The following is a 16,774-nucleotide window of genomic DNA, read 5'->3' as shown; positions in this document are numbered from 1 at the left end:
CGATATAATAGCGTTCAATCTATATAAGTATTCTATCATCAAGTTAATGCTATGCTACTCGCATATAGAGACATAATAGGAACATTCATGGTTCAACTTCAATGCGAGGTAATCTTTTCATTACCTGTACACGTAGGTATTGAAAACGGGTTTTCAAAGCACCCAAGCCATAGAATGAACAGCATTAATAACACGAATTTCGGTGGTTTAGGGAAGAAATCAGAATAACTCACATACATCAGAACAACGAAATTCCATTACCTGTCGGCGTTATACCCAAGCGTCCTCATATTGATTGGTGTGAAAAGTTTACGCTTGGGTTGAAATAAATGGTGCAATCATAATTGTGCTGAAATCGTTTATGGCTCTCATACATCCCGGGATTGCAGTTTTTGCGCCTCGTTATTCTTCACATCCATTACCCGCTTTGTGTAAATCTAAAAAGTTCTGATTTTCCCCCGCACGAACTGAACAGCATACAAATATATTCAGCACTTTTTAAACAGTTTTACTTTTTAATTCACGAATATGCTCCCAACGGATGAGAGAATTATAATCACTTAAAGGTGTTGCAAATCCGTCCCAAAAAAGATTGGAATGTATGAAAATAAACATGAACATGTTTTACGAAAATGGAAATATATCACAGTTTATTGCTTGTAATGCAGTAAATCGACAAGTTGAATAATATCATGGGTCAACTGCCCGGTTCCTCTCTTTTTTGGTTTTGCACACTTTGCACTCTGCAGATTACTGATGAGATCTTGAACTAATGTTTGTTGTTTGCCGACCGCTATTAATCTGTTAAATTTTTTTTTTCAATTTCACTATTATTCTTTTTCATCTCACTTTCACTATAATCTCCATTTACTTTTATTCTACTCGATCTCATATCACTAGAATCGATTCATCGAACGCCACAAATGCTGAATAAATTACCAATTTCCAAAATTTAACTATCTACTACAATTCATATCTAATTTCTTAACCAATATAGATTGCAAAATACTCATGTCATTCTATTTTAATATAATAGTACAAAGTAATTGAGATTTTTGATTTTTTCAAAAACAAATATTTGCTGTTATATTTAAAGGCTAGTGCACAAAAAAAAAGTTTCCGAAAAACTTTAATCGAAAACGGAGTAAATCGGGCGGGGAATTTTTTGGTTTCAATTGGAAATGCTCAAGAGCGTGTGCCATTCAACTTGCCGCGCTGGGGGATGGAAACTAACAATGTAACAAATTTTGTACGTGCTTTTGGAGTCAAATCGATGCTTATACCGTGTGCAGTTACCAGGCAGTCTTGAGTTTCGATTCCGCTACAGCAGAACGAAGAGCTTTCCTTGCCTTAATGGTATTACGATTCGGAGAAAAAAAATTCGCCTTGCATATTTTTTCTGTTGGTTCTCAGTTGAAATTCCGGTTGGAATTTGAAGTACCATGATCTTGTGCTCTAGACTTTTTGTTCCATTGAAAGTAGAATATGGCCTAACGAGGACCCGAAAAATCCACCTCTTTTCGTGTGATAATTACTGACGTCACGGGAAGCATGGAAGGCATCATTTAGCAAAGTTATTTAGCATGGGAGGCATCATTTAGCAACAATCCATTCATGTCCTCTCGTTAACAATACATAAGCTGGACATGTGTCACTTTCTATCAATGCTCACTGCACTGAATATTTCGCAAACGTTTGTACGTAGAACTAGGGGTAGTGGGGGCAAATTGGTCAAGGGGGGCAATGTGGTCACTTGCTTGTTTGGTAGTATAACTATTGACTGTAGATACCGTATTGATAATCACCTTATGTTTGAAGAATTTAATGACTTTTGAGTCACCCAGTACATCAGCAGAACTGTCGCGTGTCAAAATACAAATAAAAACAAAAACTACTCTCTCGATAGCCATTCGGGCGAGGTTCTGTGCGCATGGTATCTAAGGATTTTCTCGTGAAATTTAGTTTATTCAATCTGATATGTTGGACAAATCATCAGTTTGGACGACTGTTCACATATTCTAGGAGAGGTGAACAGAGATTTTGTTTAATCTCAGCGATTAATTTGCATAGACATTATTCTCATGTTTGGGGGCAAAGTGGTCATAGGTGAATAACATCTTACAATGTTCTGTTTACTAAAGCTGATATACCTCATCACATTCTGCCCTTGGAGAAGATCCTTTTGTGGATTTGACCCTGGATAAATATGCCACTCCAACTAAACCAAGCCTCATTATGCGGAACGTAATGTGTTTCTTACTACGCTTTTGTATGCGAGAGAAAATTTAAATTGAGACTCTAGGTGAATAGGCCAAGCTTATTTCATGCATGTACCTACTATAACAAATATGATTTGGACAAATTTGGACTAAAAAAACGCGCAAAAATATCCTATTTCGCTTGATATGGGTGGGTGACTACTTTGCCCACACTAGGTGACCACTTTACCTCCATGCAAAAAAATAAGTTCGATTTTTCACCTTTTTTTTCTAATGATGAAAAGTGTACTATTTTGAATTTTTATAGTTAAAGCCGTTTTCTATCTTGAAGAACAATGAGTTGAACTATAATATTCTTCGAGAAACGGGAATTAAATCGGTATGTGGACGCTGGAAATGGGCATATTCCTTAGGGTGACCACTATGCCCCCACTTCCCCTATGTCTTTCATTTCTGTACCAGGATGTAATTTCAATGTTTCGAAAACGAGAGAGTTACGCTTGAAGTGCAAGGTTTCGAACGTTTATCTCTCTTTGCCGGCTGAACGGAATTGTATGATAATCACTTTATTCGAAAGACAAAATGTGAAAAAGTTATATGATTGTTGATAATTGACCCAAAAACTTGTTTCAATAGCTTAAAAATTGCTTTGAAAACAGGCTATTGAAATAACTCAAAACTGTATATAAGCGGATGCCAGCTCAGCTATCCATATAGTTCCTGCTTTGCTATCGCAGGGAATGCTCATGAGGGGATGTTCGCTTGTAAATGCGCTCGAGCAAAGGAAGATATGAGCATTCGGTTCCCGTGATGCAATCGTATCCAAGAACATCTGTTTCTATTCTGCTTCCACGTGGAATGGTCATGAAAACTCTGGTGGACAATACACACAGAACAAAATAGAATTATGTATCAAACTTCATCAGTTGCTTTTGCATGGCAAACCCAACGGTTCTTTTCTGGACCACTAACAAGTCAACAAATAGTTGAATTCCATGTTAATAACAATTTAATACTCATACTCATCCACTCACACACTAACAAGGAAAACTTTCAGCAATCTTTAAAAATATTATTTCATTCATTCAGTGATAATCGATTCAGAGTCAATTTCAAACAAATGATTACAGAGCCAGCGGTAGTCTTACGTCTACCTTGCGGTTATATCACAGATATAATCCACTTTTAGTTTTTTCTTCTTCTATAAGACCAAAATCAGCAACTATGGCGGCGGTTTTTTTGCTTTCGAATTCGTTTTTAAGCACGGGAATTTAACAGAAGATCAATATTGCATCCTTCATTCTCAGCATACAATCGATCAAAACGACCATACTATATATGTTTGTGGCTGTTGGCAAAGCCGGATGTCAAGTTGCAATATTCCTTCTTCTGCATTACATTTGCATTTCGAGCGTGCGATTGAGGGCAATGATAGTGGTGTATGAAATCAGCAGTAACACGCGGAACCAATTCGATATTGTTCGCGTCCGAGAATATCGTCTTCATAATTTCCAGAGCTGCTCAGTTTCATCAATATCACTGACAACTGAAGCCTGGTTTAGAGTTCCCGTGAACGTGAACTTGAACAGGTGGTGAAATAGTACGATCATTTCACGGTGAACTACATTGCGATCAAACAACTCAAAAAATCATGGTGAATAAAGGGTGTGTCACATCAAATTGCATCACGGAAAAAATGCTGTAGAAATTCGCCCAGTAGACCGATCCTTTTGAAAATTTTAGACAGTAAAATAAAAACTATTAAACAACTTTTGGCATTTTCTTTTTATTCATACTTCGAGCCCAAGCCAGTATGCTCGCACCTTCCTCTTTACCCCGTCCATAAGGTTCTGTACAACGTAAGGTTGTAGTTTTTTTTGGAACAGAAATCCATTTTCTCTTGAAGTCCGCCTCCGAATTAACAACTTTTGGGTTCTTCCGGAGGGCCTGCTTCATAATCGCCCAATATTTCTCTATTGGGCGAAGCTCCGGCGCGTTGGGCGGGTTCATTTCCTTTGGCACGAAGGTAACCCCGTTGGCTTCGTACCACTCCAACACGTCCTTTGAATAGTGGCACGAAGCGAGATCCGGCCAGAAGATGGTCGGGCCCTCGTGCTGCTTCAATAGTGGTAGTAAGCGCTTCTGTAGGCACTCCTTAAGGTAAACCTGCCCGTTTACCGTGCCGGTCATCACGAAGGGGGCGCTCCGCTTTCCGCAAGAGCAGATCGCTTGCCACACCATGTACTTTTTGGCAAACTTGGATAGTTTCTGCTTGCGAATCTCCTCCGGAACGCTGAATTTGTCCTCTGCGGAGAAGAACAACAGGCCCGGCAGCTGACGAAAGTCCGCTTTGACGTAGGTTTCGTCGTCCATTACCAGGCAATGCGGCTTCGTCAGCATTTCGGTGTACAGCTTCCGGGCTCACGTCTTCCCCACCATGTTTTGCCTTTCGTCGTGGTTAGGAGCCTTCTGAACCTTGTATGTACGCAGGCCCTCCCGCTGCTTGGTCCGCTGGACGAATGAACTTCACAAATTCAGCTTATTGGCGACATCCCGGACCGAATTTCTCGGATCACGTCTAAACTGCTTAACTACGCGCTTGTGATCTTTTTCACTGACGGAGCATCCATTATTGCCGTTTTTCACCTTCCGGTCGATGGTTAGGTTCTCGAAGTATCGTTTTAGTACTCTGCTGACCGTGGATTGGACGATTCCCAGCATCTTGCCGATGTCCCGATGTGACAACTCCGGATTCTCGAAATGAGTGCACAGGATTAATTCACGACGCTCTTTTTCGTTCGACGACATTTTTCCAAATTTACGAAAAATTTACAGTGAAGCATGTCCAACGTGATCTATACACTCTTATCTGATTATAAGCGAAAGCTGAAGTTATAATTCCTAAAAATTAAATTTCTACAGCGTTTTTTCCGTGATGCAATTTGATGTGACACACCCTTTAGAATGATTTTGTTCAGGTTCACGTTCATATTACAAGTTCGGCAGTAAACGTGAAGTAAATAAACACCGATCTTCAATAAAGTTATTCGGTTAAAATATACAGTTGTTCACGCATCAACTCGAAGCAATGAAGTTTTTCAACCCGCGCAGAGATCCGATTGAATGAAATTGCATCCATATCAAAATTTTCATTGAAAACTTGAAAATTTCTAAACATATCCTTTTACAGTTCACGGTGAAATAATTTTCAGAATGCCTTGGGACATTCGAACGTGAACATGAACGGGGAAATATTTTGACGTCTATATTCACCACTGTTTTCACGTTCACGTTCACCGAAGTCGGTGAACTATGGTGAGCTCACCAACATCTCGATTCCACGCTGGAAATTCAGAATCGTTGTGAAATATTGAATTAATCCACTTTTATCAATATACATTATGTTTAAACATGTTTTTCAACTAGAAAATGTTCATTCCTATCGTTTTAAGATGTTTTCCTCTCGTTTTATATATGGACTGATGAATTGTTAACAAAAAAAGTGTTTGTCCGCGTTCACGTTCACGGGAACTCTAAACCTACCTTGACGTGCAACGTTAGTCACATGCTATTGACGGAATACTTGCTCAAATGGTGGTGACTGACCAAGTACGATGCAACAAGATGCCTGTTGCGGGGCTTTGTCAATGCGCTTTGACCAATCAAGCAGACTGTAAAAATGTCCGTAACGAATTGTTCATTGTCGCAGACTGTATTTCATCTGCATCGAGCAAAGCTACGATTGTCGGTTCGGTTGTTGCTTTTGTACATATTCATTGATTTTTTTTAATAAATTCTATGTCGAACGGTGAGCACAGTAATTTGGGGTGTTCCTCTTCGCAGAGAAAGCGAGCTCACGACAGGAAAAGTTTTGTCGAAATCGCGGAAGAGTGTCGCAAGATTGAAGGCATTTAATAGTATTGTGTAATTGATTCTGATATCGATGTCCATTTTAATTAGATTTAATACTTTGATAAGACAATCTTATGGTTTCTAACTATGCATATGGCAGGTTCGGAATAAAATTAGTTCATGAGGAACAAAACCACAAATTTTCACGAAAATCTGAGAACCACTATATTGGTTTGGTATGGAATGGCTGAATGACAAACTTGATTTTACCTAAATTTGGCTTGTTTAATAAATGATCCTCAATAAAAATTAATCAAATTCCTTCTCTTCCATTCCACATCATACCGCAATTGTAGGTGCGCCACTGCAATAGAAGTGCATATCCTACCCAATACTTCTCTTACAAATCTTTATACACCACTGGAATTAGACAGTAACGTAACGTAAATAATAAACGTAAACTAATAAATATAAATGTGCAAACTTCTACTATACAAGCCGACAAAAGTATAAACTTACATTTTATCAAGTGACATAGCATTTCCCGTCATGACCATAATAGCACAGCAGTGGAACTCCATACAATTCACTAACTAAACAGTGTCCAGATTTTCAATCTTTTTTTATATGAAGAATACATTTTTTTAAGGCATACTTGATTTGAGAGTGTATCGATTCCTAGCTGTCTTGACGCAAAGTCTTTAATGAAGAATGATAAGATGGGAAGGTTTATATAAACATGTTCATAATTACATAAGTTTATTCAAATATGAATATTGCTCTTATATGAACTATATAACTATTCATTATATGAATCAAAATTTGAAAAAAAATTAAAAAAGGAATGTGTTGTTCAATTATTTTTCTGATATAGTTACTTAAAATCTCATCATTCTTTATCATTCACTCCCCCCCCATTATTTGTCATTTTTTCTTGCTTTTCGTTCTTTGACATAACATTTTGAGAGTTCAATTTGGAAGATTTAAAATAACGAAAAAAAAATGCGACAAGATAGGAATTTGTTTTGAAAGAACGAATTGTGGAAAAAGAAATAGCTAATTTTCTTCGCTTTATAAAAAATGTGGAGGTGATCTGGCGTAATGGTAACATCCCTACCTTTCACCATAAGCGTCACGAGTTCAATTTACACTCCCTACATTCTTCCAAAAATGGAAGTAAAAGTGACAAACCAGCCAAAATGTGTTGAAAGTCACTAATAATAAAGAAATAAAATTGCTTTATAATTAAAGTTTTTCTGTAGTCCTAAATTTCTGAGTTTGTTGGATGACAGATTGAAGTTGATTCAAAAAAGAATGAGATTTCATTTGGTATGTCGATTTTTGAAATCGGTCCAATAGTTGAAAAGTTTTGATTTTTTAGAAGAAATCATAGGTTTTATTTTTTTTCAACTCTTAACTTTCAAACCATTGAGCTTATTTCAAGGATCGACATATCAAATGGAATCTCATTTTTCTATGAACTCGCAAACATGCCTAGTAATAATTTAAAAACCCTAAGGTGTCTTCGATTATAGGATATGTGATAAAAGAAAAATATTATATGATAAAATTTAATTATACATAAAAAATATTACACTTGCGATGGTGATATCCGAAAATAAATATAAATATTCATACAATACACATTCGCTTATTGGCATTTTTTAGTTGGAGTGCTTTTTAATTGGCGGTTCGCTAGTTTGAGTAAAGCACGCGCCAATTCAAAGCTATTATCCTTCATAATTGTATGTCAGTTTTACTCTGTTGTTTCAATGCCATTTTTATTCAAGGGACTTTGAATATTAAACTCAAAAAATAAAAGCACAATATAAAATGTTCAAGTTTTGCAGTTTGTTTGACAAATGTTTTCATTGAAAAATATATATAAATATATAAAGTGAATTATTTTGTATCAATTTTCATTCTTCCAGGGCTCATCTATCGGATTCACTCAAGGCACTAGGAAGGCAATCTGACTTACCGGTTAGAGACATCTTAGCTAGTCGCGACCTTAACCTTATGCTTCCTCTTTACCAATTTCTCAAAAGAAATTATATCCCAGTTTGATTCCTTCCACCTCATCAAATCAAACTACTCCACTCGCTCTATCCTAATCCTAAATCCTAATCCTATCCAATTAATCTAGTGTTTAGTTATTATTAAATTGTTATATGTTAGTCTTAAGTCCATAGAAAATAACTTATATTTTATGGTGAAAGTTGACTCTGTAAACTTTAGATAATAAGTAATTGAGTCTGATTAATAATCGTTTTTGGAAAAAAACCAAAGTGAATTATACCACGGACACTATTCAAGGAAGTTAATGATACTTAAATTATATTATTACATTACACCAAAAAATAGACCCGTTTTTTCATTTTTGCGTTAGAGTGCCCATTCCCATTTTAGGGTGTTAAGAAAAATCAATTTTTCTCACTTTTTCTCAAAAATGACTTATTTTCAAAAATTCATAACATTTGTTTTGGACTAGATGGCGTTATTTTTTTATATTTTTTCAAGAAAGCTGATTTTTTATATAACATATCTTGATATCAGAGAGCTTTTTTTCATTTTTGAGATATGATTTCTCAAAATTGACCGATGGTTCAAAAAAAAACTCCCTTTTTTCCACTACAATAATTTATAACTTTTGAACTCATGAACCGATTCAGATGATCGACATATCAAATTAAAGCTTATGGGTTAGTTTTCTTTGAAAAAAATATTACTATTTCAAAAAATTTGGATTTTACATTTTATAATTATTGATTGAGTTAGTTTTTCATATTTTTCTCGGTTGAAGATAGAGGGCGCTATACTTTTTTATATTTTTCTGGAAAGCTGAGGTTTTTTGACATAATATATCCGAAAATCAAAGAGGTATTATTTTTTGTTTTCGAGTAATTATTTTGCAAATTTAACTTAAAACATGTCTTCATTCAATATTCCTATGTGACTAGATTAGACCTATGCGTGTAGAATCCATCTTCCCGCAAGTGTGATATTTTTTCGAAGACGGTTAGTATATTGGATTCAATTGAATATGTTGATCCTACAAATCGTTTCAGTAGTTAAAATGTTATAAATTTTTGCAAAAAGTCATTTTTGGATAAAAGAGGAAAAATGATTTTTCGGATCACCAGGTAACTTTGGAAAATTCTCATATCTCAAAAACGAAAAAAGCCTTTCTGATATCTAGATATGTAAGGTAAAATATCCTCAGTTTAAAAAAAATACAAAAAAATATACCGCCCTCTAGTCAAAGCCATGAAAACAATAAAAAACGACTACAATCAATAATTACGAAAATAAAATCCATACCTTTTTGCAAATTCAGTGTTTTTTAATAAAAGACTAGCTCACTGGCTTCATTTTGATATGCCGATCATCTGAACCGGTTCAGTGGTTCGAAAGTTATGAATTTGTAAAAAAAGTAATTTTTGGGCAAAAGTGGAAAACAAATATTTTTCGGACCATCCAAAAATGGAAATGGGCACCCTAACAAAAGATAAAAAAATGCGGGTCTTATATTTTGCGATAAAGAACAAAATTACCACCTTTGACGAAAATCTTAGAACAACTAAAGGGTGTGTCACATCAAATTGCATCACGGAAAAAACGCTGTAGAAATTCGCCCAGTAGACCGATCCTTTTGAAAATTTTAGACAGTAAAATAAAAACTATTGAACAACTTTTGGCATTTTCTTTTTATTCATACTTCGACCCCAAGCCCGTATGCACGCACCTTCCTCTTTACCCCGTCCATAAGGGTCTGTACAACGTCAGGTTGTAGTTTTTTTTGAACAGAAATCCATTTTCTCTTGAAGTCCGCCTCCGATTTGACAACTTTTGGGTTCTTCCGGAGGGCCTGCTTCATAATCGCCCAATATTTCTCTATTGGGCGAAGCTCCGGCGCGTTGGGCGGGTTCATTTCCTTTGGCACGAAGGTGACCCCGTTGGCTTCGTACCACTCCAACACGTCCTTTGAATAGTGGCACGAAGCGAGATCCGGCCAGAAGATAGTCGGGCCCTTGTGCTGCTTCAATAGTGGTAGTAAGCGCTTCTGTAGGCACTCCTTAAGGTAAACCTGCCCGTTTACCGTGCCGGTCATCACAAAGGGGGCGCTCCGCTTTCCGCAAGAGCAGATCGCTTGCCACACCATGTACTTTTTGGCAAACTTGGATAGTTTCTGCTTGCGAATCTCCTCCGGAACGCTGAATTTGTCCTCTGCGGAGAAGAACAACAGGCCCGGCAGCTGACGAAAGTCCGCTTTGACGTAGGTTTCGTCGTCCATTACCAGGCAATGCGGCTTCGTCAGCAATTCGGTGTACAGCTTCCGGGCTCGCGTCTTCCCCACCATGTTTTGCCTTTCGTCGCGGTTAGGAGCCTTCTGAACCTTGTATGTACGCAGGCCCTCCCGCTGCTTGGTCCGCTGGACGAATGAACTTGACAAATTCAGCTTATTGGCGACATCCCGGACCGAACTTCTCGGATCACGTCTAAACTGCTTAACTACGCGCTTGTGATCTTTTTCACTGACGGAGCATCCATTTTTGCCGTTCTTCACCTTCCGGTCGATGGTTAGGTTCTCGAAGTATCGTTTTAGTACTCTGCTGACCGTGGATTGGACGATTCCTAGCATATTACCGATGTCCCGATGTGACAACTCCGGATTCTCGAAATGAGTGCACAGGATTAATTCACGACGCTCTTTTTCGTTCGACGACATTTTTCCAAATTTACGAAAAATTGACAGTGAAGTATGGCCAACGTGATCTATACACTCTTATCTGATTAAAAGCGAAAAGTTATAATTCCTAAAAATTAAATTTCTACAGCGTTTTTTCCGTGATGCAATTTGATGTGACACACCCTTTATATCGGTTTGATATGGAATGACTGATTACTCATATTTACATATATTATCCTCAATATTTTCTGAACTCCTTATTCCACAGAATTCGAGACACTGAGAACAAAATTGATCAGGGCTATGAATAAATCAATGCGGTTTATCGTGTTTACAATTGATCGAAATTAAAGTTTACAGTCTATTATAAAATAAAACGCCTCTTGAAATAAAATCATTGAAACATTCACATTCGTATAATTAATCTGATGGAAATGCTTTAAAATTTTTTTTCCTGCTATTACCACGTTTTGATTTTTTATCAATTTCCAGTTGTTTTTCTTTTTCGTTTTGTTCGTAAATTACGACACATTTGTCATCATTAGTGAACAATAAATTTTGTTATGAATAGCACAGCAAGTTAAGATTACAATACAGATGTGTTTATTTTGATAATGTAAATATTAACGACATTATACATAAACCGATAAAAATGCTTTATAATATTTGCCCACAGCTCTTTTATCGTCTATATATTAGGCTGTCAAAAAAGTCCTGCGGTATTTTTTTTTTAATTTTCCATAAAATTTGTTCATAAAATTAGTTACAATCATCTGTTTTAAGTCAAATATGCGCCGTTTTGTTCGATGACTTGTTCCCAACGAGATGCCAACTTCATAATACCCCTGTTATAGAAGCTCGCTTCCTTATTGGCAAAAAAACTCGGATAGCCAATTTTCACAGGCGTCTTTTCTGGCTAACTTCTGACTACCTAGCTCGTTCGCCATGGACCAAAACAGCTGGTAGTCACTTGGTGCAAGGTCCGGACTATACGGCGGACGCAAAAGAACCTCCCATCCGAGCTCCCGGAGCTTCTGGCGCGTCACCATAGAAGTGTGTGGCCTGGCGTTGTCCTGATGGAAGACAATGCGGCCTCTGTTAATCAAAGATGGCCTCTTCTTCATGAGTGCTACCTTCAAGCGGTCCAGTTGTTGGCAGTACTGGTCCGAATTGAGCGTTTGGCCATAGGGAAGCAGCTCATAATGGATTATTCCTTGACAATCCCACCAAACACACAGCAGAACCTTCCTGGCCGTTAATGAGGGCTTGGCCACCGTCTGAGCCGCTCCAGCGGGCTTCGACCACGACCGTTTGCGCTTCACGTTGTCGTAAGGGACCCACTTTTCATCGCCAGTCACCATCCGCTTCAGAAACGGGTCGTTTTTGTTGCGATTCAGCAGCGATTCACATGCGTCGATACGGTCAAAGATGTTTTTTTGCGTCAACGTGTGTGGCACCCATACATCGAGCTTCTTTGTGAATCCAAGCTTCTTCAAATGGTTAATAACGGTTTGATGACTTATCCCCAGCTCATGGCCGATGCTACGGCTGCTACTATGCCGGTCTTTCTCGGCTAATTCAGCGATTTTGTCGCAATTTTCGACGACAGGCCTTCCGGAGCGTGGCGCATCTTCGACGACCTCTACACCAGAACGAAAACGTTGAAAACCATCGTTGTGCGGTGGAAATGGAAACTGTATCGGGTTCATAAACTGCACAAATTTTATTGGCAGCTTGAGATGCATTTTTGCCTTTGTCATAGTAGTACTGTAAAATATGTCGGATTTTCTCTTTATTTTGCTCCATATTTGCGACACTATAACTCACGGACGACTTAACCAAACAAAACACTGTCAAGGACTATATTATAGCGCGCAAAATACCTTTCCAACAAGCTATAGTATGACTCGATACAATGAATACAACTAGAACTACGCGCTTATATTGTATTATATCTTCTTATATATATAAAAATGAAGTGATGTCTGTCTGTCTGTCTGATTCTTATAGACTCGGAAACTACTGAACCGATCGACATGAAAATTGGTATGTAGGGGTTTTTGGGGCCGGGGAAGGTTTTCGTGATATTTTGAGACCCCTCCCCCCTCTTTAAGGGGGGGCTGCCATACAAATGAAACACAAATTTCTGCATTACTCGGAAATTAACCAAGCAAACGAAACCAAAGTTGGCATGTGAAAGTTTTAGGGTGCAATAAATGTTTCTATGATGGTTAGACAGTCCTTCCCCCACTCAAAGGGGGGGGCTGCCATACAAATGAAACACAAATTTCTGCATTACTCGAGAATTAATCAAGCAAATGAAACCAAATTTGGCATGTGGAGGTTTTAGGATGCAATAAATGTTTCTATGATGTTAAGATACTCCTTCCCCCTCTCTTAGAGGGGGCTGCCGTACAAATGAAACACAAATTTTTGCATTACCCGAGAATTAATCATGCAAATTAAACCAAATTAGGCATATGGAAACTTCAGGGTGCAATGAATGTTTCTATGGTGGTTAGATACCCCTCCCCACTCTCTTAGGGGTGGCTGCCATACAAATAAAACACAAATTTCTGCATTATTCGAGAATTAATCAAGTAAATGGGCGGGACGAAGTTTACCGGGTTAGCTAGTTATATATATAAATGGATTTCTGTCTGTCTGTCTGATTCTTATGGACTCGGAAACTACTGAACCGATCAACATGAAAATTGGTATGTAGGGGTTTTTGGGACCGGGGAAGGTTTTCGTGATAGTTTGAGACCCCTCCCCCTCTCTAAGGGGGGCTGCCATTCAAATGAAACACAAATTTCTGCATCACTCGAGAATTATTCAAGCAAATGAAGTCAAATTAGGCATATTGAGGTTTTAGGATGCAATAAATGTTTCTATGGTGGTAAGACTCTCCACCCCCCTCTCTAAGGGGGGAGGGGGTGTCTGCCATACAAATGAAACACAAATTTCTGCATAACTCGAGAACCAATCAAGAAAATGGAGCCAAATTAAGCATATGGAGGTTTTAGGATGCAATAAATGTTTTTGTGGTGGTTAGACTCCCCACCCCCCTCTTTAAGGGGGGGGGGGCTGCCATACAAACGAAACACAAATTTCTGCATTACTCAGGAATTATTCAAGCAAATGAAATAAAATTAGGCATATTGAGGTTTTAGGGTGCAATAAATGTTTCTATGGTAGTTAGACTCTCCACTCCCCTCTCTAAGGGGGGGGGGAGGTGGGTCTGCCACACAAATGAAACACAAATTTCTGCATAACTCGAGAACCAATCAAGAAAATGGAGCCAAATTAAGCATATGGAGGTTTTAGGATGCAATAAATGTTTTTGTGGTGGTTAGACTCTCCACCCCCCTCTCTAAGGGGGGGCTGCCATACAAACGAAATACAAATTTCTGCATTACTCGAGAATTATTCAAGTAAATGGAACTAAATTAGACATATTGTGGTTTTATGATGCAATAAATGTTTCTATGGTGGTTAGGCTCTCCACCCCCCTCTCTAAGGGGGGCTGTCATACAAACGAAACACAAATTTCTGCATTACTCAAGAATTATTCAAGCAAATGAAATCAAATTAGGCATATTGAGGTTTTAGGGTGCAATAAATGTTTCTATGATGATTAGACTCTCCACCCCCTCTCTAAGATGGGGGGGGGCTGTCATGCAAATGAAACACAAATTTCTGCATAACTTGAAAGCTAATCAAGCACAATTTGGGAGGTGAAGGTTTTTGGGTATGAGAAATGTTTCTATAATTGTATGACACCCCTCCCTTCTCTGGACTGGAGAGAGGGTCCCATAAAAATATTACACATATTTCAACCAAAAATATTCCAGCCAAACATTACAATTGAAAATTTTCGGAAAACTATGTAGGAAAAAGGGAAAATTCTGAAAATTAAATATGTACTACAATTACATAGTGACAAGTGCTGTTAGTCCATTTGATGTTTGCGCTAGCGAAATTGATCTTTGTTCGAAACTGGAAATGGATTCTCGAGGACTCGAGGAAGGAATTGTCCGACTTAGGGCTGTCTTTATTCTATCATATTTTCTGTATAAAACATTTATTCCATGTAACGGAGAAACATGTTATTTACAAGTGGTTGAAAAATCTTGAACGAGAATTGTGTCTGACAATAATCTGATATTATAATGATAAGTTTTTTTTTCAAAATACTAGGAATTTTATAATGAAAAGTAAATTCAACGGAGACGAATAGAAGATCAATCAATGAACAGTTCTGCGATTGGACCCATGAACTTGCTCATAGTAAGAAAACGTGAATGTTTGAAGGTATTGATAACAAAAAACAAATTTTTGGCGGGACGAAGTTTGCCGGGTCAGCTAGTGACATATATTATTTTATTCAATATAAAAAATTATTATGGAGTGCCGGAATCGATTGACGCAAAAATTTCATCAATCCAACATGAAATGATTGTGCAATACGGGTTTGAAATTGGACAATTTTCAAGTTATGCTTGATTTTTGATTTTCAATTTGTATCCCAATATGTTCCCGAAAGACGTAATCCTACATCAATAATATTAGTGTTGCGTTCGATCATACCTACTACTTAAAACACAATATATCATTTACCGGGTGTATATTCACTGTTGGTAACAATCTTATCGAAATTATTCTTCACTTCACATTAAATTGCAAATGCAAATCACAATGTTTTTTTCTTTTGGATTCGAATTCAACAGCAGTTAATTCCGTTTAATTGTACATTTACAAGTACACTACAGAGCACACAAGTACACATTCTATCGGAACGAATGGACGAATCAACTATACTTCTCTTTTTATACTCTAAATGAACAAACAAGCCACATAATCAATAGTAAACAAAAGTTCAACGTTATTTTTCACCGGTACTCTTACCTTGTATTCCTCTCGTACATCACAAATGGTCGAGTTGCTTCTCTCGGAAAATTGTGGTCCCGCAAAGAATATGTACGGAGCGCTATGTAGTATTCCAAGAACCGTCAGACTAACTATGACCAGTTTGGCTCTGCGAACCGTACACCAGCTCTGACGTCTCAACGGATACAGAACCACTATGAAGCGTTCGAATGTAAACGCCACTACGTACCAAACCGACAGGAAACTGCTCAGACCACTTGTGAAGGTAAAAAGTTGACAATAAACTTCACGAGTGTAAATATGGATCTGGAAGAAACTCAACCACGTTACGAATAATCCGAGCAGGAAACACGTGTCGCTGAAACCAAGCGCCGCCAGGTAGTACGAGGAAGATAGCTTCTTCAGCTTCGTATTGAAGAAAACTAACACCGATAGGATGTTCCCGATACATCCGATAACAACCAAGGCCGGCGTGTAGTAAAATGTAAGGAAATCGCCAACAATGTAACCCCATTCCAAGAAAATCGAACCATCTGACGGATATTCAATCATTGTCGAAGTCCCATCCGCTATGGGGTGATGGGTAGTTCCGTCCCGCTCATCGATATCCAAACACAATTTCAACGTCAGCTCGTTGAAGCTGGCGATATCAGCTTCGCATAATTCGAAGCTTATGTTCAGTTTCAATCGCTCAACGTTTGAACCATTCATATTGAGTATCGACACTTAACACTTTTTTGGCGTTGCAACGGATCACATTCCACTCCTCCAAAGCAGCACAAAACATTCACGTAATAGAACCACGAGTAAATCCGATTTATTCCATTGGTGGTGTGATGCATCTCCTTAAATCCTTCATACAACTACTTCCGCGACTGATATTCGTATTTCCAATCCTTCGCTTAAACCGGCTTATCAGCAACTGGATGGTTTTACCGCCAAACAGCATTACAAATATCGTTTCGTTTGGCACTCTTCGTAAATATGAATGAAGTTTGTGAGTTCCGCGTTACCGGATGTAACGCGCAGAATCCAACTTCCCCAGCAAGTGAACAGCCCTCGTGACTATTAGACCTCTACCCCTCACGAGTGTATTCGTTCGTGGATGGTTCACTCGACCGAG

General features: G+C 38.1%; 1 protein-coding gene across 3 annotated transcripts in view; it reads right to left on the bottom strand.

Moving 5' to 3' along the window:
• Positions 1–16,558, bottom strand: part of LOC129770541 (growth hormone secretagogue receptor type 1-like) — a 55,443-nt gene extending 38,885 nt beyond the window's left edge. For all 3 annotated transcript variants that reach the window (XR_008742136.1, XM_055773437.1, XM_055773438.1), the window contains exon 1: positions 15,670–16,558. Coding sequence is in view for 2 of the 3 variants with exons in the window: in XM_055773437.1 (XP_055629412.1) it covers positions 15,670–16,362 (693 nt within the window). In the remaining variant the exon portion in view is untranslated. The remainder of the gene's footprint in view (positions 1–15,669) is intronic.
• Between the last annotated feature and the right edge of the window lie 216 nt (positions 16,559–16,774).

The sequence above is a fragment of the Toxorhynchites rutilus genome, chromosome 2 (assembly GCF_029784135.1).
Source record: "Toxorhynchites rutilus septentrionalis strain SRP chromosome 2, ASM2978413v1, whole genome shotgun sequence".
Taxonomy (NCBI): domain Eukaryota; kingdom Metazoa; phylum Arthropoda; class Insecta; order Diptera; family Culicidae; genus Toxorhynchites; species Toxorhynchites rutilus.
This window is presented reverse-complemented; position numbering and strand designations above follow the sequence as displayed.